At 43.5% G+C, this 27,490-nt stretch overlaps 1 protein-coding gene across 1 annotated transcript in view; it reads right to left on the reverse strand.

The window, feature by feature from the left end:
- Fbxl17 (F-box and leucine rich repeat protein 17) overlaps positions 1-27,490 on the reverse strand; it is a 423,470-nt gene that overhangs the window by 275,096 nt on the left and 120,884 nt on the right. Inside the window, 1 exon segment of the mRNA XM_032901713.1 lies at positions 1,798-1,928. Within this exon segment, the coding sequence (XP_032757604.1) occupies positions 1,798-1,928 (131 nt within the window).

Below are 27,490 nucleotides of genomic sequence, written 5' to 3' on the forward strand. Positions count from 1 at the left end.
GATAAAGGGTAGCAAAAGGAAGAACCCACAAAAAAACCAAACAGCAACTACAAGTAAAGAAGAAACAAAAAATTAGAAAAAAATAAAGAAATTAGGTTTAAGGATTTCTCCCCACCTCTCTCCTTCCCTCTCTCCTCCCCCCTCAAGAGGGAGTGGGAAGATGAAGGATGAAAAAAGAAGAATCCACAAAGTAGCAAAGACCAGCTACAGTGGGATACAAAGTAAGTCCCTATGTCACCCACTCAGCAAGAGTGCCTTCTGGTCTAGGAAAGAGGAAAAATGTGAAAACTAAGGCAATTGCTTGCAAACGCACAGAAAACACAGAAGCCCTGAGCACAGAGAGTGCCAGTGCTCCTGCACCAATACAGCACGCAGTACGGACAGCACGCAGTACGGACAGTCCTGGAAACTCGGCAGGGACTACCACAGGCCTATGACTGGGCACGGTCCAATGGAACAGGAAGTCGAGGACTACAAGACCTGTCATTCGAGAAAGACAAGAACTGGCCTTCCAGAGACTGAGAGAAGCCTGGTCGGCTGACGCTTAGGGGAGCGAGACATTCAAGACACTGACAATAGATGATGATCTCATACTGTATATTTTTAAATGACAAGAAGAGTGGATTTTGAGCATTGGGGTTTTGCCTTTTCAAAAACTCACAAATGGATAAATGATTCAGGAAATAGATTTGCCTAGACTAGTTTAGATATTACATCATTTAAATATGCACTGATGCTTTACACGGGACGCCATAATACATCTAATTGTAAATTTTATGGATTGGCTAAAATCTGAAAATAAATGATAGAAAAATTACCACAAAAATTTTTCTAAGGCTTTCACAAAGACCATCATAGAACTGGAAGTGTAATTCAGGGCAATCTACTGATCATTACTGCTCATTATAACTGGAAAAGATGGGATCCATACCACTGTTTTCAAAACATAAGAAATAATTTAAAAAAATAAGGAGGGGAGTCTTAGGTTTGAAGCATTATTGGGTTAAGCGTAATATGTTATTTCTCGTACTTATAAAATATTTCTACTAAGTGGTCATTAGTGTTAGATGGAACAGTAAGTTTTATTTTGAAAGTGAACTCTGTGTAATGGCCTATCTTTAAGAACAGTGAAGAAAAGTTGGTGGGCCAGGCTCTTGTCTCACCCAGCACTCACAGGCCCGCCTCCTCTGCACTGCCTGGAGCAATGTCCACACACCCGTGCTGGGCAGTGGGGCACTTGTGCACTTACCTGTGTTGCTAACGTCTGCTTGCGAGAGGTGTGCTACATCTTTTTCTAACTCAATGTAATATTTCAGAGGAAAATATGGGTTTATCATTACTTTAAAAATTCCCATTTTATATATTCTATATTATGCATTAAGCTGCTAATCATGCGAGTCTATTTAAAAACAACTTACATTTGTTAGAAATGAGATCATCATTAAGAAAGGGTCTAAATGCAAAACGTTTGAAGCAATTCCTCAGAATCACTGATAAACCGGAACAATCAACCACAAATATCTCGAAACCTTAACAAAGACGGGCAGGAGATACTTCAGAAGTAACAGGAGGGAACTACAATGCTGCAGCCGTACTTGCTGGAACGAAAGGCAGTGACAACGCAAATGAAACAGCGCGGACCTGCTGCAGCGGGCGCACTGCGGGGTCCCACCTGACCCTTCCTCCTCCACCTTCCCACGGACACAGCTGCCGTGGATCTGACTTAACGCAGGCATGGCCTAGCACAGCAGCCCTCAGGATGTGCTGGGCACACGTCTAAGACATTACGACGCTTACCTGTCGTTTATGATCCAGTTCAGACAGAGATTCAGAGAGCTGAGATTTTTGCACCTCTTGACGATTTCCATCACAGTTTCATTGTCCAGTTCAGTGATGTGGCGCAGGTCTAGGCTGGACAGGTTTCTTAGCTATGACATAAAGGGAAGAAAAGATCAGTAAGCGCTGACTTAAATCTCCGAAGCACACCTCCATCTCTCACACAGTCAGAGCAGCACCGTACATGAGATAGTCTAGTCTTTTAGTTAAATGTCTGCCAAAGTACTTTACACAGAAAATTCTAAATACGTGCAGAAATCTATGATGAATATATGAGTGGGCAACAACCATAAAAACCCATTTTCCTGAAGCACCACTGAAGTGAAGCAGCGCCACATGTGGAGTAAGTAGAGAGCCACTGAGCCTGTGACAGGAAGTACCTGTGACAGGAAGGTTCAACTTCAGGAATTTATCTTCAAATCTAAAATGGCAGCTTTGTATAAGTTCTCTCATTTTATCTGTGGAGCAAACATAAGTAATTCACAGCCATAGTGGTGATATTCTATTCGTTTTCTCCAAATGGGTCCATTAGAGGCACATGTTTTACTGTATCACCCAACCCCTATTTCTTTATTTCTCTCATTCCTTTTCTGAAGATCCGTAATGTTTATTCTCCAAAGGCAAATTACTAACGTTTATGCAAAGGTGATGTTAATTACCCTCTTTAAATAAGGCATATTGCCATGTAAGCAATTTTTGCTTAGTAACAGACAAAAGAATCTGGAAGCATGTGTTAGCCTAAATACACTCTACCACCTTGCAAATGTGTGCATGCCTTAATATGCCACTTCTAAGGCAAGAGTGACACGGCAGTTGTAATTGGAGACTGGTCCTGAAATGGACTATTCAATCAGGTCCAACCTAATGGATGAGTGTCTTGTAGGTAGAGGATCTTACTCAGCTTGTCAGAGGGGTGTGACAGAACTTACAACAGCCACCTCTTCACCACAGAGAGCTAACCATCTCTTCAAAACAGGGAAATGGAGGGGGAGGGGTCAGGAGCCACAGTGAGGCCCCTCAGCTGACAGCCAGTAAGAAATAAGGATGGAACATCAGAAGATTGCGATAAAGTCAGAGAGGACAGTGATGTCAAAGCCATGAAACTCAAGTCTGGGTGCTATCTTAAGTAGATGGCTTGTTATTCTGTAAGGAAGGCAGCATAGTCATGGTTTATAAGGCGCCGTCCTCTCACGGTCATAGGCACACTCAGAAACAAAACAGGTAATAAGTACAACTCTAACCCCAAAGCCTAGTAAATTCCCTTGCTCTCAAGGACAGGCAGAAACTGTCAACAGCACGGAATTCTCCAAATAAAGCAAAGGGGTGGGGTTTTGGGATTCCCCAAATAAAGCAAAGGGGCGGGGTTTTGCCGTTGTAATTACAGTCCCATCAACAACAGAGGCCAGTGATTCATCCTAGGCCGGACTGAGCTGCTCTCCAGGATATCTAAGGATCCTGAGGAGAGAGACAGACTTCTGTTGTCCTTAAAGGGGTCAGTGGTAACGTCAGTCTCCTAGAGCTAAGATCAGCTCCTTGCGACAGCCAGCAGGAAAGAAGGATTATCAACCAGTCCTATGCTGCTAAAGGCTGATTCCTTCTACTGAGTACATACAGACACCTGGACCCGAGCTCTGTAGAGAAAAGAGGCTCCAGTGACACAGAAGACTCACTCAGACTCCAGACCCTGTAGGCGGAGAGGCGGAGGGCATCCTTTCAGTCTTTGGTGGTTACTTATCCCAGTCCAGTAGAAGACACTGCACTTAGGCTACAGCGGAAAATACACGTTTGACCAGAGGCCAGAGCTGGATACATTAAATGGATGTGCTTAATGCCAAAGACATACACATTTTTAAATGGTTAAAAGGCAAATTCCTTCAAACATTGTATCAAAATTAATCATTTTCCAAAGGAAGATATTGAGCACATATTTTTTTTTGGGAGGGGGAGGAAAAGAAAAAAGAAAGAAAGAAAGAGGGGGAGAGAGAGAGAGAGAGAGAGAGAGAGAGAGAGAGAGAGAGAAGGAACGAACCCAGTTGTTTGTATCAGTTCAGTCCCTCATCTCAAGGAAGACAACTGAGTGTCCCAAAGGTTTAAGCAACTCTGCAAAAGTGGATAATGGGAGAAGATGTCAGCAAATCCAAACTATGCTACAGACTTGTAAAAGTCCTAAGACATCCTGTAGAACTAAGCCACAGCATGAGAGTGCAACACCAGACTAAACTACAGGCAACAAAACTCCTGACTTTGGCTGACTCTTGAACTCTCAGAAAGCCACGTCCAGGGGCACCAGGTGCCAGGTAGACCAGGTGATGGCACCAGGCCACCAGTGCGTGTCACTGACTGATGCTTACAGTCCAGAGTGGAGGCATCAGGCGTGCCCTGACTCACATGCCACGGCATGCAAGACAGCATGGAGAAATACTTGGCCTACGAAGGCTCATTGTTCTTGTGAGCTGGCAGTCCCTGACTGGTGAAGGTTCACCGGGCCTTCCTGGTGAGCATGTTGGCCAACACTAGTAGAACTCTGACAGCATGCAGAGTTGGCTGCAGGACACTAACCCCCGGTACAGCATAACAAGACACAGACCCAGCATCTCTGCAGGGTTGGCATTTTTAGTCAAAACTCCACAAATAGGCCTGTCAAATTCATCACATTCATTTGCTTGCCAGGGAACATTGTAACAGTGCCCTCCGGTGTTTCATTAAATCTACCTGAAATAATCCCACGTAGTCTGAAACAGATAATTACATCTAGAGAAACTGACATTTTAATTAAACTTGCTTCCCTTATACTTCGCTGGTAGTCGTGGGTTATGTGAATCCCAAAGGATTCGAGGAAGCAGAGCCCTTTCCACCAGCCTCCTCAGGGCCTCACTCCACTCCACACACCAGGCAAGACAGCTAAAGAGACCTGAGGCACAATGTAGACTTCAGTAACCACTTTTCAGTTTAATGTTGCATTGTTCAAAAGAAAGTAACTTGTAGCCATTCACATTGAAAGACCAAAATTAGTTGATGGTTGGTATGGCTAGGTCTGTATTTAAATATAAAATGAGAAAATCAAACATTACCTAGGAAACATGGAATATGGGAACTACAAAGATGTCTCCAATTTTCCTTAAGACCAAGAAAAGATGAAAGAAAAGGAAAGGAAAAAAGAGGAGGGGCACAAGTGGAAGCCCAGACAGGAGGATCACAATATACACACGGGGCTGGCGGGGAGCACGGCGTCTGGCCATATTGTACAAGGTGAGTACAGTGAATGAAACAAGGAGACACAGAGGCCAGCCTCACAGGCCAAATAGATAAATGTGTTTGAGTGACAATTAGTTTCTAAAACTCTACAGGCTTTACCAATACTAGATTTATTAGAAGGAAGCAATCAGTTATAATCCTGGGGAATAAAATCAAGGTTAAGACTGGCTGCCTTACTAATGGCTTTGCTACTGGAACTTCAGGGATCATACGCATGGCCAGACTTCCGGAAGCTTCTGAAGATGGTAGCCAAGGTAAAGTCCAAGGGCACAGGCAGAGGGGGCTAGAGGAAGGCATCATGAGGAAAGAAATGAGACTGTGGCACAGATCCTGAAAAGTAAAGTCACAAAAGAAGAAATGTAGACAGCTGGTAATGGAGAGAAGACCAAGGGGCTGGCCACCTGAAGGACCAGAAAGACTCCACACCTGACAGGTCTAACGGCCGCACCAGAGCAGCTCACAGAGCACCCTTTCTGCTCAGCACTTCAGTTCGAGCATGGCAATGCTATACATAATAATCAAAGGATCAATATGTCACATTTATGACATAGACAAACCCCTCCTTTCCATCATGAGCGGGAGCATCAGGGTGAAATGGGAAGGCTTTTGAATCACCTGTTAGTGGAGATCTCAGGTTCCTTTGGAGACTCAGGTTATAACAATGTTTTGCTGACACAGACAGGTGAAAGAGTGTTTTGCTAAAGCAAACGAGTTAAAGAATGTTTTGCTGAAGTCACACAGGTGAAAGAGTATTTTGCTCTAGCAAACAGGTGAAAGTACACATGATATTTAGAAAGACTATAAATGTGATTGCACGAACAGCAGAGCGAGCATTGGCCCACTATGTTCCACCTCGCTCGTCTTCTCTGACAGCATGTATGGGTGCACCTGACTCTGTGGCCGAGCAGTGACTGAAGTGTATGGAGCATGAACAGGTCAGTCAGCAGTTTCCTTCTAAAGGGCATACGTGTACTCAGAACGCCTAGTTTTCCAGTTTGAGTTAATGTAAGTATATTTCCAGAGAATATTTTTTCTGTTCTTTAAAGTAACCAAGAAGGAATTAAAGAGAAGATGGGATTTGAACCAGGCAGCTGAGTGAATGGAAGAGTAGAGGCATTTTCAGAATGAGAAAGGACTCTCATGAGAACAGCCCAAAGTTATGACCGCAGTTGGCCAGTCACAGTGACAACTCAGGTGTGAAGTAATACTTGAGTTAGTTTATTCCAGTCTAGAGAATGGTAGGCATAAAGGAACTTGATAGGAATTCCTTTTGGTAGTGGAAGCATTTTCTAGAGCCTTTGGGTATAATGGAAGGTCTGAGTAGAAGGATTTAAGTAAAGCTAATGTGGAGAATGAGAAACAAGGAGTCGGAGGGAGAGCTTCGAGGAGAAGCAGGGCAGTGAAGTATCCTCAGAAGAACACCAGAGTGCTGAATAAACAAGAGAGGTCTCAGATGTGTTAGGAGAATGGCAGGATCCAGCCTCCCAGGAGACAGAAGGCCAGGCTGGTAAAGACAGTTGTCAGTCGGTGTGCTCTTCCCTGGGGAAGACTGCTCCCCATCTCAGCACTTTTTCTTTCCTGTAGTCCAGTGAGGGTTGAGGCCGCATCGGCTTCCCCTAACCACCTTGGCATGTGTGCTGTCCTCGTTCAGATCAGTGTTTGGGCCATCACGTCAGTGAGACTTCATGAATGTAGCTTCTGATTTTATGAGAAGGCACTATCTCAGTCTCCCAGATCCTCTGGGTTTGCACAACAACCACCTGATTCCATTCATCCAGCCACACCTTCCCCATCATGGTAGACTGGACCTGGAGAGTGTACCAAAATAAACCCTTCCTTCTGTAAGTGGCTTTTGTCTCACCAAGTCTCTCTCAGCTACTTTAGAAAGAGTGGCGATGCTGCCCACACTACCTGGGGCAGGGCCCCAGGGCCACCTCGGGCTTCATTTCCTTGTCCTGCTCGTCTGTAATCAGCCGTTTGCAGCTAGCACACATCCTTGAGGCAGGACTCAGCACGGGAGCCTCTGCTCTCTGCACACCAGGGCTGGTTTCCCTCCTCCACCGGAGTGGGCATGCTGCTTCCCATGTGTACGTAGTAAAGTACAGCACGAGCTGCTGCCACTCGGGGCCAAATACTCCTATCCTATTCCCTGTCACCCAGCTCGACGTAGCAGTGGATAAAGTAGTGGTACAAGTGCGTTACTAAATCAGTAATCATGATGAAAACTCTGGAAATCTCAAATTCTATCCTGAAAACAACTTCCTTTTGTGTCATTATAAAGCGTTCAGCACATTAACTGACAATTAATTCAAATAAAAGAGGTCATAAACTAAAAACAAATACTTTAAGGATAATTTCTTACCCTAGAAATCTGCTCTCCCATCTTCTAACTTTACCAAGCCCAGGCTCTGCAGATCACCAGGCTCTGGTGCTCCATGGGTTTAGAAGCTTGAAAACGGGCTTCTCCAGTTAAACAGTAAAAACCAACACCACAAAGCCACACGGGTAACAGCCACTCAAGAACTAGGAACAGAATGACTTCTCTATCTATGTATTTGTTCATAAACGGGAACACTACCAAAACAAAGCCTCTGTAGCCGTCAGGATTTTGAATGTGTGGTAAGTTTTCTGAGCTCTTCACCAAAATTTTAATCACAGTCTCCTGCTGCGGAATGTGGATGTTAGTCGGGTCTTTGCCCGACATGGACTCAGGATGGGTGTGCTACTCCTGTTGCTCTAGTAGGCAGTGCAGGTACAGCTGACTTTTTCTAGGCCTTTCTTTCCACACACTTCTCTCTCTGCCCCGTGTAAGGTTTCCAGAGCTCGGATGAAGTAAGGAGTGCTTGCTGCGGCAGTGCAAAGCAACCCTGTCACTTCCCACATAGCAGGAACTGCGAGTCAGACTTCTCTTCAATTAAAAAGTTCACACGGTTCCTGTTAAGTAAAAGCAAGGGACAGCAAATGACAGGTACGGTGGACAAGTGAGCTGCGGGAGGCTCCGCGCACACAGACGGGAAGACTCCGTGATGAAATTCTGAACCAACTTCGGTCATGAGTCACTCATAGGGTAAGAGTTTTCTAAATCTGTTCTAAAGGGAAAATTTCCATTTACTTTTTTGAAGCAGGAGGATCACAGATAAAGCCATGGTTAGAACGAACACTGATCACACCCATAACCACAACTCGTGCATCAGCTGCTGGGTCTCACACCGCCTCATAAGAGAAAACTCAAGCCCGTTATTTCTAAATGTGGTGAGCTGGAGAGGAAGGGAAAGAATCGATGACTTTGAAGATTTAAAGACGTTGGCAGACAGTCTTATTCAGCATTTTAACAGTGCTACAGAAATGACGGTGTCACAGCTAAAGTAAGATGTAGCTCACTGACATGTGTCAGAGTAGAATGGAAAGGTCTAGATCAATCCTCAGAACCACATAATTTATAAATTATATTTAATGCCTATTTTCCCTGGTTTAGAAAAAGGAGCTAGTATTCACATGACATCTAAAAAGTGCCTTAGCCTCCCAACTCCTTTATAGGCCTCCCCTAAAGCCAGAGCCAAAGAAAAATACAACTTTCCACTCCTTTCAGACATCAACTGTCCTGCTCTAGGCTTCGCAGAGGGGTTAGAAGCCACCAACCACAGCTTTAGTGCACAGTACCTGGTGTGGCCCCTCCCCCACCTCTTGGGTCCTTAAGACCTCCATGAGGATTTCCCAGCATGAGGATACAGACCCCTGCCAACAGACTTCACCAGAGATCTGCAAGTCAGGACACCAAGGCATCCTGCAAAATCTTTCTCTCTCTATGAGCAACAAACCACTTTTATCAAAATAAACATCCTAAACTGTATGCATACGCGCGCGCGCGCACACACACACACACACACACCACTTTTTTCTTACTCCTACCCATGTCCACAATCCACAAAGAGAGTGATAAATTTGATAGTAACTACCTCAACTTTGATCTTCATACCACATATCTGAATGGAAAAGGAGTCAGTTTAGGCCTAAAAGAGATCTCAGTGCGGATTCAGATATAGTATTTCTTCTGTTGGACCCTCCTGGGCCCCGTCAGTGTTTGACCCCTGTTGAGCCTTGCTGATGCACGAGGAAGCCTTTTGTTCCTAACAAAGGAATGCCCTGACCTTTCTGTTTGCCCTGAGAAAAATAAAGATTTGGTCTAGAGGTGAGTAAACCTTGTAAAAAGGGACAAGGTAATAATGGTAAAGTGTTTTTGTGTATGTGTTCCTTTAGAGTTATGCTAAAATCTAGAGAAGTGAAATCAATTCTCATAGATGCCTTTAGTCTTTGGACCCTGACTAGAGAGAGTTTACAAGCTAGACATGAGAGAGAATGGGTTTGAGAAAAACAGTCCATCTCCGTGGATGCAAAAGAAGGAAAATGAGCTTAAGCTTTTTGGAGCTCTCCTGGGGACAGAAGGAGGTGGGAGACGTCCTGCATCCGTGCTGGCTCCTATGGGAGAAATGCTTATTTCTGGTTCTTTAGGTAGGATATCTGGGTCCCTTTGGTGAGACACCATCTGGTTCTTTCCCTCTGTGTCTACTGTTTGTCCTTGGTGCACCAAGCTGTCCATGTCTGTCAGTTTATGTTTTTTGTTTTGTCCCTTGAATGTTGTTCTGTGTTTCATGTTTAAAAGAAAAATTGTTAAAATTTTAAATGCTGGTTGCTAACCCCTTGATTTAGTTTTAACTCATTTCAAGAAAGAAACAAATAAAAAGCAGTTTCAGTCAGCCTTTGGAGCCCTGCACCTGTAGCTAGGAGCCTAGGTCAGCTGGAGAAGCTGCCCGGGGGCTGAGCACGAGCTGATCTTAAAGGTACCAGCAGCGTCTCAGCTTCTATGGTAGGGGAGCTGATGTCTGTTTCTCTTTTAAAAAATCCCTGACTATGATTATTGGATTCAACAGGTGACAAGGTGCTTCTCTTACTAGAAAAAGTAAAAATTGTGTTTAAATATTAAAGATATGTGTAACCACTTCAGTTTTGTTTCTGGTTGGTTTTAAATGTATAAATATGCTCTACATGTTTTAGTTATAGATTATTGGCTTTTAAGTAATTGGGTATGGTTAAAATTTGTAACATTGGTAACAGAAAGTTGGCTTAAAACTGGTAATTCGGATAGAGTCATTCTAGACAACATGTGACATGAGCCAACATAGGGAAACAGGTGTAAATTGGGATAATATTTTTATGTAATTCTTATCCTAGAAACCAGACTTATAAAAGAATTTAAGGCAACGTCTCTTTGTTGGGGTTATTAGAGCCTGCACCATCGTGCATTCGTATGCAGGAATTGGCAGTCAAACTTTATAGCATGAAGGACGGACTTGGTGTTTTGGAGAGACTGGATTTTGGAGACTAGATTGTTTGTTGGAGGTTGAGTTTTGCTTTCCAAAGTTGTGGTTGTGCCTCTGGTGTTACAAGGAAAACTTAAAGATTGTGGTTAAAGATTGCCAGTGTTACATTGGCTACAGTTTGCAGTTTGATCACAGACAGGCTCAGGATTCAAACTCACACAAATTTGTAATTAAAAAAAATCAATCAGGTGGAGATTGTTACAGGATTTACGAAGGGTTGATGAGGCTATAGAACTTGTAAGAGCATTACAGCCTGTTTGCTTACTCCAACTGCCATTTTAAGAAATACGTATAAAATTATTATAGATTTAGAGGATTGTTTTTATGCTGTTTCTTTACATCCTGGTGATTGTGAAAGGTTTTCATTTAGTGAGCTTGCTTACAATATTAGAGAGCCCATGAAGTGATACTTGTTTCTGTTTGCGTCACTTCACCTTAAGGGAGCTTGCTTTACAATGTCTTTAGATTTAGGATTGCGTAGGCTTTAATTCCTGACTCTTCGTCATAACTCATGTTAGAAGCTGGAAGCTTAACTTCCAGCACAATGGTTGTAGTGAACCCTCACTCAATTATTCAAAACAAGCGGCAGCCAGAAAGGTCCTTATGTAGTTTCATTTGATGCAAATGTATATATTTTTTAAAAAAATTGAATCATGGTGTAAATTGAAGTAAGCAACAGAAAAAATAAGAAAACGAAAGGGGGAAATTTAAAACCTTTGAACGGAATACCACTTCCTGATAGAAATACCTGCCCACCTGTAAGTGTCAACCAATCTGTCCATTGGAACTTGTCAACTCTCAAATGATGACAGCAAAACTTAACACGACAATATCTAGGTTACATCTAAAGTGAAACTATGTCGGACTTGAGGTTTCCCTTGCAGCAAGTGTCGGATCATGTATACCTTCCCCCTTCAGGGAAGAGCAACAGAACTGAAGGGATATATCCATCTGAAGTTGCCAACCAAAATCATTCAAGATGCAACATCAAATAACTGGTCACTGATCATCAATTATGTGCATAAGTGACTTAGAACAGGTAAGGTCATTAGCTGGCTTCCTTACTGCACTGACATTACAGTGTACAGCAATAAGAAACTTTTCAAGCTTGATAATGCTAGGAGCATATGTTTAAATTATCTTTCTACATATAATGAGGCAGCTACACTGAAACCTGTGCTTGGGACCCACCAGAGCATCATAGCTTGAGCACTTTTTGAGGATTTATTTTTATGTACACAGCGTTCTGTCTGCATGTGTGACTGCAGGCCAGAAGAGGGTGCCAGACCTCATTACAGATGGTTGTGAGCCACCAAGTGGTTGCTGGGAATTGAAGTCAGGAAGTCTGCAAGAGCAGCCAGTGCTCTAACCCCTGAGCCATGTCTGCAGCCCTGGCTTCCTCAGTTTCATTGCCCTGTAAACTGGCCTGCCTTTCTCTGTCCAGCCAGTTTGACTGCATTCAAGGCAGCACTAGGGTAGTGGTAGCATATAGAGCACACTAGCCCTTCATTTCAATTGTTGCAGTGTTCCCCGAAAGAAAAAGAAAGGTCGGTATAGTTGTCCTGTGCTCTCATATAAGAAACCTAGAGGGATGTAGAAACATCAGAGTTTAGCCAGGAGGAGACTCCTTCTCCCTCCGCATTCGTTAACTGCCTGTAGTTCTGGGCTGGGATCCAGATTTCACCCATCCACAACTGCATGCCAGCTACTCTAATCACTGCTCAGGTCTGGTCTAGATGACAGGTGGTTGAGCTGCCGTGGGTGTAGCTTCCCGAACCTACACAGAGGACACAGTCTTGGGCAGATGTGCTGATCCTTTGGCCCTTACAATCTGAAGGAAGGAGGAGTCCAAAGGCAAACAGATCTAGGACCAGCACAAAGCAAAGGACAAGAAAGGGAAAGGGTGAGGGCTAGCAGCAGCAGCAGCAGCAGCAGCAGCAGCAGCGTGATGTGGTCTATCTAAAGGAAGCTCAGATAACAGTCCAGAAGCAGAAAAAGTTGCAAGGGTGTATTGTATCCTGCTAAAGTCCATGGTGCACCTTGAGCACCTCCCACAGGCACAGGAGTACTTGTTGTTCCCTTGGTAACATCCAAGTTGAACGGCAATTTCACACTGAAACAAGAGCCTCGGATCCACAGGCACTAAGCGCTTCTCTAGCTCCAGTGAGAAGCGGCTCCTTGAGTTGGTAGGAGGGAGGAGGACGGCCCAATCCCCCACTATGCTCCAACCAACTGAAGAGCGGTCTGTGCTGCTGGAGCCTGGCCTGTAAGTTCCTCATACACTGCCATCTACGGCCTCTGTGGCTCATACACTGCCATCTACAGACTGGCTCTCTTGGTTGCCAGGCACACACGCATGAAGTGAGTGTGACTGTCTTACGGGTTCTTGCTGGGCTCCATCTTAGTGTGTTTGACCAATGGGGAGCTCGGAACCAAACCAAAAGCCAAAAATCTCTGCAGAAAATGATGACAGAGGCAGAAGTGCTGGTTAATGCTGATGCTTCACATGGAAATTTCTGGACATCCTACTCGCAGTAAGACAACTTCTGACTAACACAGAGCAGTCTGGGAAAGGGGATGCCCATTTTCAAAGAATAAAAAGGCACAGCAGCCATGTTCTTTTGGGTGTCCAGGCACTCTCTTACGATGCTGGAGTGGATTCTAGACATCCAGTATAAACCATTGCTACAGTGACAAGCGGCACAAGGTCCTTTGGGTTCTCTGTCTGTGCACTGTGGATCACTTATGAATGCATGTAGCCAGCATGCATGTGGGTGCCTCCCCGAGGCTCACAAGGCCGGCCTGGAGCAATAAATGCATTGCTTAAAAGATGAGACGTTCATTAAACAGATCATTAAAATTATCGGGTGCCTGGCATCGTCAATGCTTTAATAAATTGCATCTTAAAATAATTAGATTCTATACTCACAATAAATATTTACTCCAAAGAGATAAACATGTTCACCTTTTCCTCAATACTTATTTTCAGACTAAACTTATTAAGTTCTTATTAATGAGCCCCAAGTGTGATTTCTTTACTGAGGCAGTCTGTTCCGCTGATTTGTAAGTGGGATTTGATGTATTTCAACATCACTATTTTATAAGCCAGAAAAGTGTAGTCGAACCACACTGATCCTTGGTAAAATTTCCATCCCAACAGTATGAACTAATTTCACAGAAGAAAGCGGAATGGAGGTGACATCTCACTGTCTGCTCTTGGATAAAGGTGGACCTCGAGTGTCTGAGGTCAGATAAGGTAACATGGAAATCCTCTCTGTAGGAGTGTCTGCAGTGTTTATAAACTCACAATTTATAAACAAGCATGTGGTGAAAATCCAAGGACTGAAAAGATGAGATAACACAGAAAAATAATACTTAAAGTGTTAACACCAAGAGTTAAGCAGAGCCCTTTCAGAAGGCCGCTTCAGCTCTTCTCGGGGTATCTTATCTATTCTGTTAAGCCGGAAGCAACAACTCTACAAAGGAGGGGTCAGGGAAGGAACTCACTGGTTCACTTTTCTCACTCGGGCTTTCCCAGATCGGGAATCTACAAGATGGCCTCATGTATTTTGCTGGTGTCACGTTGATACATCTTGCTATTTCTGTGACTAAAATGAAAACACAGCACAAACAAATACATATATTATAGCCAGGGTGTGAGGGACAGAGCCATAAATGTGGAGATGGTACCACACAGCAGGTGCCACCCACATGACAGGAAACAACAGATGGGACAAATCACTGCACCTGACTGGAATAAGTAAAGCTCAGTCACTAAGTTGGGGAATAAACATAAGCTAGAACAGTGTATCCCTGTTTGTGTACCAGTGTAGGACAATCATCGTCTTTAGTGCTCTTTCAGCTGTTAAGCATGTGAAGTCATGAAGCATCTTCAAGGATCAGCAGGGAAGGATACACAGTGGTGAGGAGCTGTTAATAGTCATTAATCTTCCCTTTCGGCAGGGATGACACTGGGTAGAAAGTGAGGCTTCAGTGGTGAGTAATGTTTGACTTAAAATTTTATTTTACCCTTTCAATGAAATTGAGGCTAAAAGTAGAGTTCTACAAAATCTTTGTAGGTCAGTATAAAGTAATTCATTTTATCCAGTTTTATAATTTGTCTTAATGTAAATGCTAAGCATTCTTCCTTATACAATGTAAATAGATATCAGGTCATTAGCAGACTGCACAGGAGGAAATCAAGGCAGCCAGGGGCAATGAGTTGCCCAGCAAGGTTGGTTGATCAGCAGTCATGCAATTAGCTTTGATGACATGATAGTTTGCAAACTTTTGGAAAATAGTCAATATATTGCTCTTTTGGTCCCGCTGACTCCCACTAGGGCTTTGTCTTAGAATGGAAAAACCAGAGCGGCCAGCAGTCGCCCTTCGGCACTCGCGAGGGATACGCACTAGGGTGTACCTCAGAGCAATCTAGAGACATATTTTCTCCATTTCAAGATATCCTTCAGGCACATATAACTTATCAGAAACAAGTGAAGTAATCGTCTCTGACTAAAGATCTCACCACCCTCTAAACCAGAACACTCTATTATCAGGACAAGTCACTGGGGGTGACCAGTTGTCCAGAACACTCTATTATCAGAACAAGTCACTGGGAGTGACCAGTTGTTTGGAAACTTAAAATGGCATCAAAGTTCATCTTTCCTTTCTGGTCTCTGCATAAACAAGAAAAGGAAGACAAAATTGAGTTAGCTGCATGAATGATCATTTTTTCCGTTACTTATGTTAAATCGACTGAAGAAAAATCAATTTTATTTTCCTTTAAGAAATAGTTCATATTTTCAACCATAAGCACTTTTCAAAATGTGTGTTTTGTTTTCAACTTCTAATGTTACTAGGGTCAAGAAAATAGCGGTCATTTGGGAATTTTCCTGAGGTTTTAGAGATCTTCCCAAGGAAAGCTGGTTTATAACCCAGTTTAATTTCCAATAGTCACTTTTATGGTTACCTTACACAAACTCAGCTCAACCTGATTTAGCAAATCCCACAAATTAATCACTGTTGTCAATAAACTGAATAGCTTAAAAAGCACACACAATGCAATGACAAAGAGTGCTAATCGATCTTCCAACTCGAACATACCCACAGTACAAAAAAAAAAAAAAAAAAGCAAGCACCTCCTACTAACTCAGGATGTAGAATTTTCATGTATCTATGGCATAAAAATGAAACTTTTGACAAAACTCTTTAGCATCTTCATTAACATCCACTTAATGTCAACAAGTGTGAAAAGTTATTTGTGAGCTGACTGGAACTGTACACTCTGCTGTGTCCCTACACCAGAGCTCAGGAGTCAAGGGGTGCCTAGCTGTACTGCAGACCCACGTAGACATTTTAGACTACAAGGATATTCAAAGAAATGTCAACTTAATACTGCGTATCAATACCTGTTTTACTTATTACCCAACATACTTTCACGACATTTTATAGTCATTAAAAGTATAATGTCAATCATACTTCAATATAATTATACATCCTAAGATATAGTATTATATCAATTATCACTGCTTATCATATTTACTTTCTCATATCCATAACGCAGTTTATCTTTAACCCCGTACAGGTAATTTCCTAATTGTGTGTCACTTCACCAAGACCCCAGTGTGACCTGACCCTCTTAGCATCAAGAGTTTTTAAAGGGTAACAGATGTCACCATCATAAATTTAACACTGATGTCCTAGTACCCTATGGAGAGTTCACATTCACACCCTCTCAGCCAGCCCCAGTGTGTGTTCAAAGTTGTTCTACTGGAGTCCGAGTGAATTCAGCAGTTCTGTCCTGAGTCTTCCACACTTCACCTTATTTTTGGGTTTTTTTAAGCCAGCATTTGCCTGATGTCCCTAAACTCTGGTATTCACAATCTACTTCCTACTTTTATTCAAATTTTGTAGATTCTTATGAACAAAAGAGAACATATGCTTTCTATCCATTTTCTCTGGTCTTATTTTATTTAATATAACATTTTCAGATTCATCACATTATCATAAATGACAGGATTCTCTTTTTCAATGGCTAGAACTCTACTGTGACTATGTATCCTGTTATCCTACTCTAACTTCAACTAATTTTACAATGGCAATATTTCTCCCTTCCCTTCCACTCCACCAAGACTTCCTATATACTCCTCGGATCTTTCATCAATTCTTACTGCATGTGTGTGTGCACACAGAGGGGTTTATATGTGTGTGTTCTCACACACACACAGAGTCCTAAATATGACCTGTTGAGTCTGTATAATGTTACATGTAGACTTTATGGGTGAGGCTTATTGTATTACTAGGAGAGATAATAGCGCATCAAACTCCCTGGCTCTTACAGTCTCCCCCTCCTCCTCTGTCTCTGTCTCTGTGTGTGTTCCTCTCTCTGTTCCCTGAGCCTTGGGTGCAGCAGTGCTTTCTACACACATTCACTGGGACTGGGCTCCACAACTCTGCATACAGACTGGTGTGGTCTTCTGTAGTAGTCTCCATCTGTTATAAAGCAAAATTTCTCTGAGTGAGAAAGACTAAAATTATGTGTGGGCATAAGGACAAACGTTTGTAGATTGTTAGGGACATGGTGGCTTAGTAAATTAGCAGTTGTAGGTTCTCCTCAACAACATGATCTTACTAGCACCCAGTAGTTATCTAGGTTTCTGGGACCAGGCATGGTCTCCCTCTTGTTGAACAAGGTTTTGATCCAATTAGAGAGCTGCTGGTTACCACCAAGGCATGTGTGCCTCTACTGCACTTGTAGGGTCATTGTGCCAGGCTGGGCACGGGCGTGGCTCACAGGTGCCACAGCTATATGGGACCGTTGGCTGCTTTCCTCCTTCGATCTCGCATGGCCTCTTCTGGCACCAGGAGAGTTAGTCCTCAGAGAGCAACATCCAGGTCAGTAGCAGCTCAAGGGCTTCTGGGTCCTGTTTCTGATGTGTACTGTCTGCAGCAATAGGGACTTACCTTCCTTCCACCTCTTTAGAGTTAACCAAGAAACAGCAATAGACTGTCGCTTAGGCAACCCTGGTCAACAACTCAAAAGAGGGCGTCCGTGACTCGCACTGCGCTTTTGTTAGGTGGTCTTTAGCTCTTGGAGGGAGGCCATCAGCCCATAGAGGAAAGTTCATTCTAATGATGTGTGAATACTTACACACTGAACTAAGTCTGTTGGTTTGTGTGCTGGCTTTCTGAAAGTTGATAGTTAATGGCATGAAGTTGTGACTTTGTCAGACACTCACAGTGCGGTCTCACTAACCTCCTTCCCTTCCCTAAGGAGCCCTCCTTTGTTCTTTCCGCTCTAAGATCACTTGTCTCCTGCTATTCCTCCTTATCCCCTCCTCTCCCTCCTTCCACGTTTACCTCCCACTCTGAAAGGAGACTTCCTTTTCCCAGGTTTCCTCATCAGATCACTTGCATTCTGCTCTTTGCATCTCTGTTGTTCCTGAGTCCCTCTATCACAGCAATGTGCACTTCTTATTTTCCTGGATTCTGCAGCTACTACAGAACATGCATTCACACCCAACTGTGTATTCACACCCGACTGCATTCATACCCAACTGTGTATTCACACATGTATTTGTACTTAAAGATGTGAGAGTAGAAGTGATCAATGAGTGAGTGAGATGTGATATTTGTCTTTCGGTGCCTGGGTTACCTCACTCAGTATGATCTTTTCTAGTTCTATCTGCCGACCCACAAAGCTCCTGATTTCACGTTACTGCTTCAGAGTTTTACCCAGTGCACATGTACCACGTTTGTATGATCCACTCATCAGCTGTAGGACATTTAAGTTGTTTCCATTCCTTCTATTATGAAAAGAGCAGCAATGAACACAGTTGACCAAGTATCTGTGGAGAATGGAGTTGAGTCCTTTGAGCATATGTCAAGGAGACACATGGTACATTTATTTTTAGCTTTCAGGGGATTTTCCACAATGGTTGCACCACTGTGCCATCTTACCAGAAGGGAAGAGTTTTCCCTTTTCCCTATTTGCCTCCAGCACTTACTGTTGTCTATTTTCTAGATCTCTGGATTCTGACTGAAGTAAGATAAAATCTTGACATTATTTTCATTGCATTTGCAGAACTTCTGAGGATCATACTTTTTTTTGAGATATTTCTTATCCATTCATTTTTCCTCTTCTGAGAACTCTCCGTCTTTTCTTTTTTTAAGTCACTTGTTTTTAGTTTTGGTTTTGTTTTGTTTGTATTTGTATATTCTGGATAGTAAGCCTCTGTCAGATGTCTAGCTGGCAAAGATTCTTTCTCCTTCTCTGGGCTTCCTCTTCATCGCAGTCGACTGTTTCTTTTGCTGTGCAGAGGCTTTTTAGTTTTATGAGAATCCAAACGTCAACTGTTAGCCTTGATTCTTGGGCAAACAGACTCCTGTTCAGAAAGTCCCTTCCTACACATACATCATGGAGGAGATCAACTGGAGACAGTTTTGGTGCTAGGTGTTAGAGATGGGTCTAAGTTCTTCTGCATGAGGGAATCCAGTTTGCTCACCACTATTTGTTGAAGAAAATGTTTTCTGGCGTATAATATTAGTGTCTTTGTCAGGTATTAATCTGTTAATTTCCTTCTCTTGCATTATTGCCTCATCAAGTACTTCAAGCACAGTGTGGAGTAGGAGTGCAGACAGCGACGGCCCCTGGCTCACTCCTGGCTTCAGTCAGATTGGTTCGTGCTTTCTCCACGTAGGATGATACTGCCTGTGGGTTTTCCAATACAGCTTTCATAGACCGAGGCGTGGTCTCTGCAGCCCTACATTCTCTAAGACTTTTATCGTAAGTGTATGTTGGGTTTTAATAACGATTTTTTTCTGCATCTATTGAGATCACATAATTTTTGGCACTAATTCCATTTATGTAGCTTAGTTCATTTACTGAATAATGTATGTTAAACCATCCCTACATTTCAGGGCTAATAACAACTTTGTCACAGTAGACACTGTGACATACATCTATGTAAGTGGTAATAGATTCTATATCTATATTCTAATCTATATTCTATATATATATTCTAGCTTCAATTATTTTATTGAGCACTTTTGAATCTATGTGCATTGGTGACATTGGCCTGCAATATCCTTCCTCCCTCCCTCCTCTCCCCGCCCTTCCCCCTCCCTCTGTACTGGTTTGGGTATTATAGTGATACCGGATTTTTAGAAATAGTTTGGGGTGTTCCTACAGTTTCTTTTCTTTACTTCTCTTTCTAAAGGGGTTTAAGAAGGAATGGCTGTAGGTCTTTAAATGCCCGACAGAATTCTGCGGTGAAGCCATCCGGTCCTGGACTTCCTTAGATAGCAGGCTTTTTCCTGTGGCTTATATCCTCCTGTGGGTCTGTGTGGGCTGTTAATTTTCTGTTGGTTTAATTTTGGTTGTTTGGCTGGATCTGGAAAGCCAGATCCTTCAGACTCTCCGGCCTCCTGGAGCACACATGTACTAGTGCTCGTTTTTTATTTAAATGTGAGCACGCAGCAGAGCCAAACATTTCCCTGGCAAAATTACTTTCACTGTGCCCCAGGGGTGGTTGGTCCTGGGGAGGTTTGTCTTTCTAGGTTTCTTGTTTGACCTGTCCACCACTGAGTAATGAGTTTGTGTCTTTAAGAGCGAGATTTGTTTGCTGCCAATTTAAATGTTTATTGCATTGTGGTCAGATCAGATGCAAGGAATGCTTTCAAACCTTTTGGATCTGTAAAGATTTGAATTGTTCTCTACAATAGGGTCTGTTTTAGAAAAGCTCCCATGTGGCGCTCAACAGAATGTGTATTCCTGGGTGTTTGGATAGAACACTCTGTGGATGTATTCTGTTAAATCCATTTGTTGTTTGGTGTCAGTGGCTTTTGATGTTTCTGTTTACTTTTTGTCCAGATGACCTGTCTGTTAGACAAAGCTGGGTACTGAAGTCACTGTCAGAACAGGGACCAAGAATGGAGTCAACAGGAGGAATTCTGAGTGCTGGGGACAAAACCCCAAGAAGCAACAAGGCGAGGCCTGTGACCTGCGCTTCTTCAAAACCTCAAACTGTTCTTAGCACGTGGCGCTTGCCCTGCCCTGCTGCAGCAGGTAGGAGGGAATTTAGATTACTGACTCCAATTGGCTATTGTTACTTGTTTATATTCCTCCGAGGAAAAACGTGTTTTCACCGTATGCCACCTGCCCATCACACGCAGCCTATCTTTGTGATTGGACACGTCACTCTAGTGACTCCAAACCCTCACAGTACAAATTATCTGATGCTCCAAGGAAGCCGGCTACTGCATGAGACTAGGCCACGGCACTTTTAGCTTCACACTGCCAACCAGAACAGTGAATCCTACCACTAATGAATTGATATTAATGTGTGTTTTAATACCAGTAGTGGATTTTAACGAGAGTGGGCATCCCTTAGTTTGATACATATATGGTTAATACAGTAGTGCCTTCTGGATTAACTGTTCCCTTGACTGGAATGAAGTGTCCCTCTCTCTCTCTCCTGAGCAGTTTTAGCTTGATGTGTTTTGTCAGACACCCGGCAGTGACGCCTGCTTGCTAACTCGTCCCGTTTCATGGAGTCCGTTTGTCCATCCTTTTACTCCAAAACAGTACTTATCTTTAAGATTACGCTGCTTCAGTCTTGTGGTATTAGCACACACCTTTAATCCAAGCACTGGAGAGGCAGAGGCAGGAGGATCTTTGAGTTCCAAGCCCAGCCTGGCCTAGAGAGTGAGTGCATGGCAGCCAGGGCTACAGAGAAAGACCGTCTCGTGAAAGCCAACAACAATTAGGCTGTCCCCTGTAGGCAGCAGGCACACGGACTCTGAAACAAGTGTGTCGTGAAGTCACTGTGCTCTGATTTTGCCACTGGCTGCGCCCCAGGGCTCTTCTGTGATTTAATAATGAAGGTTTCACTTTCTTCCAGTCTCTCGTTCTTTCCAAATATTTCCTGTATCTTCTTAAGTTTGTTTGTCGGATATAACTTTTTTACGCTGTTTATGTCACAGAACATTTTCCTCTTCCTTCAATCCTGGTAGGTAATTTTGCTAGTATTTTAGATTGGCTGTCACAGCCGGCAGGGCTGCAGGCTCTTCAGGCTTTCCTGCGTCTCCTGTCAGAAGTCAACAGTTACGCCGATGGGCTCTTCACCATACGTGGCTTGTGTTTTGTTCCCTTGACGCTTTCACTACACCATCTTTGTCATCCATCCTTGGTGTTTTCACTACACCATCTTTGTTATCCATCCTTGGTGTTTTCACTACACCATCTTTGTCATCCATCCTTGGTGTTTTCACTACACCATCTTTGTCATCCATCCTTCGTGTTTTCACTACACCATCTTTGTCATCCATCCTTGGTGTTTTCACTACACCATCTTTGTCATCCATCCTTGGTGTTTTCACTACACATCCATCCTTGGTGTTTTCACTACACCATCTTTGTCATCCATCCTTGGTGTTTTCACTACACCATCTTTGTCATCCATCCTTGGTGTTTTCACTACACCATCTTTGTCATCCATCCTTGGTGTTTTCACTACACATCCATCCTTGGTGTTTTCACTACACCATCTTTGTCATCCATCCTTGGTGTTTTTCACTACACCATCTTTGTCATCCATCCTTGGTGTTTTTCACTACACCATCTTTGTCATCCATCCTTGGTGTTTTCACTACACCATCTTTGTCATCCATCCTTGGTGTTTTCACTACACCATCTTTGTCATCCATCCTTGGTGCTTTCACTACACCATCTTTGTCATCCATCCTTGGTGTTTTCACTACACCATCTTTATTATCCATCCTTGGTGTTTTCACTACACCATCTTTGTCATCCATCCTTCGTGTTTTCACTACACCATCTTTGTCATCCATCCTTGGTGTTTTCACTACACCATCTTTGTCATCCATCCTTCGTGTTTTCACTACACCATCTTTGTCATCCATCCTTGGTGTTTTCACTACACCATCTTTGTCATCCATCCTTGGTGTTTTCACTACACCATCTTTGTCATCCATCCTTGGTGTTTTCACTACACCATCTTTGTCATCCATCCTTGGTGTTTTCACTACACCATCTTTGTCATCCATCCTTGGTGTTTTCACTACACCATCTTTGTTATCCATCCTTGGTGTTTTCACTACACCATCTTTGTCATCCATCCTTCGTGTTTTCACTACACCATCTTTGTCATCCATCCTTGGTGTTTTCACTACACCATCTTTGTCATCCATCCTTCGTGTTTTCACTACACCATCTTTGTCATCCATCCTTGGTGTTTTCACTACACCATCTTTGTCATCCATCCTTGGTGTTTTCACTACACCATCTTTGTCATCCATCCTTGGTGTTTTCACTACACCATCTTTGTCATCCATCCTTGGTGTTTTCACTACACCATCTTTGTCATCCATCCTTGGTGTTTTCACTACACCATCTTTGTCATCCATCCTTGGTGTTTTCACTACACCATCTTTGTCATCCATCCTTGGTGTTTTCACTACACCATCTTTGTCATCCATCCTTGGTGTTTTCACTACACCATCTTTGTCATCCATCCTTGGTGTTTTCACTACACCATCTTTGTTATCCATCCTTGGTGTTTTCACTACACCATCTTCGTGTTTTCACTACAATACGCAGTGGGGATTTTCTTTCCAGTCTCCTACATTTAGTGTCCTGTGCACTTCTTGAATCTCTATGGGTGTGTCTTTTTGTTTATTTTGGAAAGAATTTTCTTCTTTGGCCTTGTCTGGTCACCCCATTGGGCTGAGATTTTTCTCCCTCATGTATGTTTATGATTCAAAAGTTTGTGTTGTTTGTTGTTTTGTTGTCCGCTTGGTTTTGATGTTTCATTCCCTGTGTGTTTCTTCCACGTGTTTTGTGTTTTGTTTTCTTTTATTTTTTGTGTGACTTGTTTATTTGGTCTAGATCCTCTACTTTATCTTCAGGACTTGACAGTCCTTCTTCTTGACTCATTCAAGGCTTTCCTTTGAAATTCCTGGTGCAGCTGCTGGGTTTTCAACTCCACCTTCACTTGAGGTGGCGTCCTGGACTGTCTCTGTCCTGTCCACCAGGATTTTGTCTGTGTTTTCTGGGTCAGGGCTCAGGCATTTGTTCTCCAGATAGATACTTTTTCTTCTGGATTTCTTTGTGTGTTCTTTAAACTCCTTGAATTCTTTGACATAATGTATCCTGTATTTTAGTTCTTAATTCTGACTGTTCTTTTAGTTTCTGCATGCTAATGTTCATCCACGTGACTCAATAGCAAGCATTTCTACAGGACTGGCAGGTCTTGAAGAACAGATACCGGCTGGATGGTTCATACTGACCGTCGTCCTGGGATGAGAACAGGCTGGCTCTGGAGGGGACCATGAAGTCTGAGTGGAGCAAGGCAGTGTGCATTGCACTCCTCACCTTCCGTCTGCTGATGCACACTCACACGGCTCCATGTCACCTGCTGTGACGAACACTCTTCAGCACACTGACTTCAGTTTCTGGACAACTGATGGCGTGATAGCATAAATTACCAGCAATATGTGGAGGTCACTTTTCCCCATCTCACCACCACTTGTTATCTTTGAACTTTTAAGTGGTAATTATTCTGGTGCCCACAGGTAGTATAGCATGATTTTAATTCACACTTCCCTGATTATTAACAATGAACACTAACTCTATGGCCATCTGTGTGTCTTTAAAAATGTCCAGTTAAGCACTTTGCCAGTTTTAAAACTAAGGTTAATCCTTTTCTTAATTGTGAGTTTTATAAATTTTTGTATTAACCTTTGTTGAATGTGTTTTCCTGTAAGTGTAATGACAGGCTCAGTTCTACAGCAGTCACACTGAATTGGTTTATTTCTTTCTTAAGTCCTTATTCCTACAGGATTCTTACAGAATTCTCTACTGGATCCATCCACATTTGGAATAATCTTAGCTAAAAGGGTTCTAAGTAAAAACGTAAGTTCTTGAGACCTGGGGAAATACTGGCTGTCCACGGCCTGTTCTTCTCTGCTCCTCAGTAATGACACAGCCTTGCCCTGTTGTCTAGATGCCATTCAACCCCTGGGCTCTCTGATCCTCTGTCTCACCTGCCCAGGCGGCCAGGACTACACGCGCACGCTACCGTGCCTTGTCAGGTGAGCCCTGGCACTGTGTGCCTTCATCAGCAGTGTCCCTGATACTGCACACTTTACTCGTCCAACCCTCTTCTCCCTTGGGTGCCTGTGGAGGCTGCACAGGCTGCAGCACTGACGCTCTCAACCTCGTCCCTTCCAATCAGCCTGAGCAGACATCGTCCCTCCAGTGGAAGGCTTGGCGCTTGGTTTCCTTCTCGGTTTCCTGCCTTGCTGTCTCCACAGCATCTCCCTCCACTGCTCCTGCTCATTCCAGTCTGCTCTTCTTTCTCCAATCTCACTAAGTGGAGACCGAGCTGGCTGACATGAGGACGGTTCTTACTCAGGGCTCAGTTCTACTCATTCTGCCTGAGTAATGGGTCTGCAGCATCACGGGAATGTGAAACATGGTTTTATGATCATCTGCTTCAAAACCACTCCCAGTTTTTCTTCCACCGTCTCACTCGCGAGCTGCGGCTGGAAGCACAGAGGGGAGGGCGCCCCATAGACCTCTGAGCTTCTCTGTGTTCCTTCCACACTGGACTCCCCCAAAATCCAATGTCTCCTGGGCTCTTTGCTCTGCCTTGTCACCTTACAGAGATTATTGGGTCTCTGTATGTCACCCTCCATGTGCTGCCATCTGAGAACCCTTCAGTGAAGTCCTCTGAGACAACCATGGGACTCATCTTGTTGTTGGTTCCCTTTCCTTAGCCCTGACTGTCCTGGTGATCACTGTGTGGTCCAGACTGGTCTTAAACAGATACCTGCATGCCTGTCTCTGTCTCCCGACGGCGGGACTAGAGAGAGGCGTGTTCTCTCATGCTCTCTCATGTTCAGAAGTTGACTGCAGCAGGACATCAAGTCTGCTCCCTGTTGTGGTCAGAAGCCACAGCTCTACGTTTAACTTATGCTGAGTTTTCTTTTTCTCCTCCAAGCACCTGAACTGAAACAAATGGCATTGGTTCACATGAGCTTTGAGAGCTGTGACATGTTCCTTGTAGCTGCTTTACCAACAACGCAACCTGAGCAGGAGGACGACTTGCACTTGCTTTTGCTGGATTTGTTTTTAAAGGAGCAGGAGAAGGACATCTTAGGTGGTGCACACTGATGAGTCCAGCTCTGCCTGCGGGGGCCAATTCTGACCCACACGGAGCACGGAGCCCTCAGCCCAGAGCCCCTGAATCTCCCAGCCTGACTCTCATTCACACAATAAAGGACTGTAGAGAGGCCTGCTATTGTGATAATGTTTGATGTGAGCAGAATCTCCTGATTACTGAGTATGGAAACAGTTGAGACCATTTTTGTCGCTAATGTAAACTAAAGTGTTTCACATCCCTTAATTCAGCTCCAGAGCCTCACAGCCCACCCCTCCTCAGCTCAGCACCTCTAAAGTCTTTCCATCATTTATTCTAAGTGTCTGATTTCCTATACAGAAATTAATGCAGACATCTTGTGGCATTTTTCCTTATTTGTAATACACAAAACCCCACAAAATCATGTGTTAAACTGATTTTTTTAATCATGAAAAAGTAAGCAAATTTAAGGTGATTACTCTCAACACTACACTTCACGTGTCCCAGCCTGTTTCATTAAAAATTATATATTATACCAATAACAAAGAGAACACAATTTTAAGGGGCACTTAATATATTTACCAACATTTTATAAACAGTAACTGGTTAAAAACACTACCAGAAGGCAAAGATTTTAAGCCTAAAGCTTGGATTTTATAAAACGTGAGTTCCGCTGCAGCCTTACAGGAGATCTGCAAGCTTCCGGCACAGTGCCATCTTGCTCTCGTTTGAGCAGAAGAAAGTGGGCGTCCTTCCAGCACAGGCCCGTCCTTTCATCTACGCGATAACTGTGGTGGGAAACGTGTAGAGCAGAACCCCAGGGAACAGTCGGAGAGTCCAGATGCCCACCTCTGTACAAGCCAGAAGACCCTTCCCAGCAATGGCGCTCCCCAGCCGTACACTTACTATAGCTGTTAGTTCATCACACAGAACACTTCTGCCTCGTACCAGCATTCCAGAGTTTGAGGCCCTCTCACACACTCGGGGAAGCTCAGACTTATCTGGGAATCTTGTTTGGTCTTTAATGAGTGATCACACTTTTGGGTGATCATAAAAATCGCACATATGGTCACTATAACAGTTGTGAGCAATCTGTTCATTCGATGGCATTTCTACTCTACACAGCATTAGAAGGGACTAGAAAAACAGTCCTCTTCCAAGACTGTCAGGCCAAGGTTGCAGGGAATGAATAAAAATATGTGCTCACATATGGTCTTGGTTATACTAAGATGTTCTGGTATATTGATAATCGATTTCCATCTTTTCCTCTAAATTTAGGCTATGATCCTCGGACCAGTCATTTCAGACACACTCTAACCACAGGCTCTCTTCAAGATACACTAAACAAGAAGAGCAATCTGACTGTCTTAAGCCGACGTTTGCACTAATTTTCTAGCCATTTGCATAGTGTGGAATCTATTTTGATAGGAAAGGTGACCATTTACTTTCCTCTGCCTTCGATCTCAAGGCTGAGGGGTTGCCATCTATTGCCTTAGGTAAGAAAGTGAAAAACATAATCTGTCCACGTAGTAAGTGGCAGAGCCAAGGACCAAAATGGAGTTGACAAAGGAGCTCGGGCACCTCTCACACACACACACACTCCCCACAGTCTTATGCAATGCAGAAACATTCCTGGCTAAGCGGTAAGCTTGAAGAGACTCACACAGATGCGGCATAAAGCGAGCTGCGATCGTGCAGCTTACTCCAGCATTGTGCTGCCATGCAACTGTTCTGCGCTCACCGTGGGAGGAAGGTGAAGGTAGGGCTGGTCTGCTGTTAGGTAACACCAGCAGCTCCTTTTCTAAGTACAACTCGATAAGAGTTAAAAGCCAAAGAGTGCACAAGTGAGGGGGTACCCAG

Source organism: Rattus rattus, chromosome 4 (genome assembly GCF_011064425.1).
Source record: "Rattus rattus isolate New Zealand chromosome 4, Rrattus_CSIRO_v1, whole genome shotgun sequence".
NCBI lineage: Eukaryota > Metazoa > Chordata > Mammalia > Rodentia > Muridae > Rattus > Rattus rattus.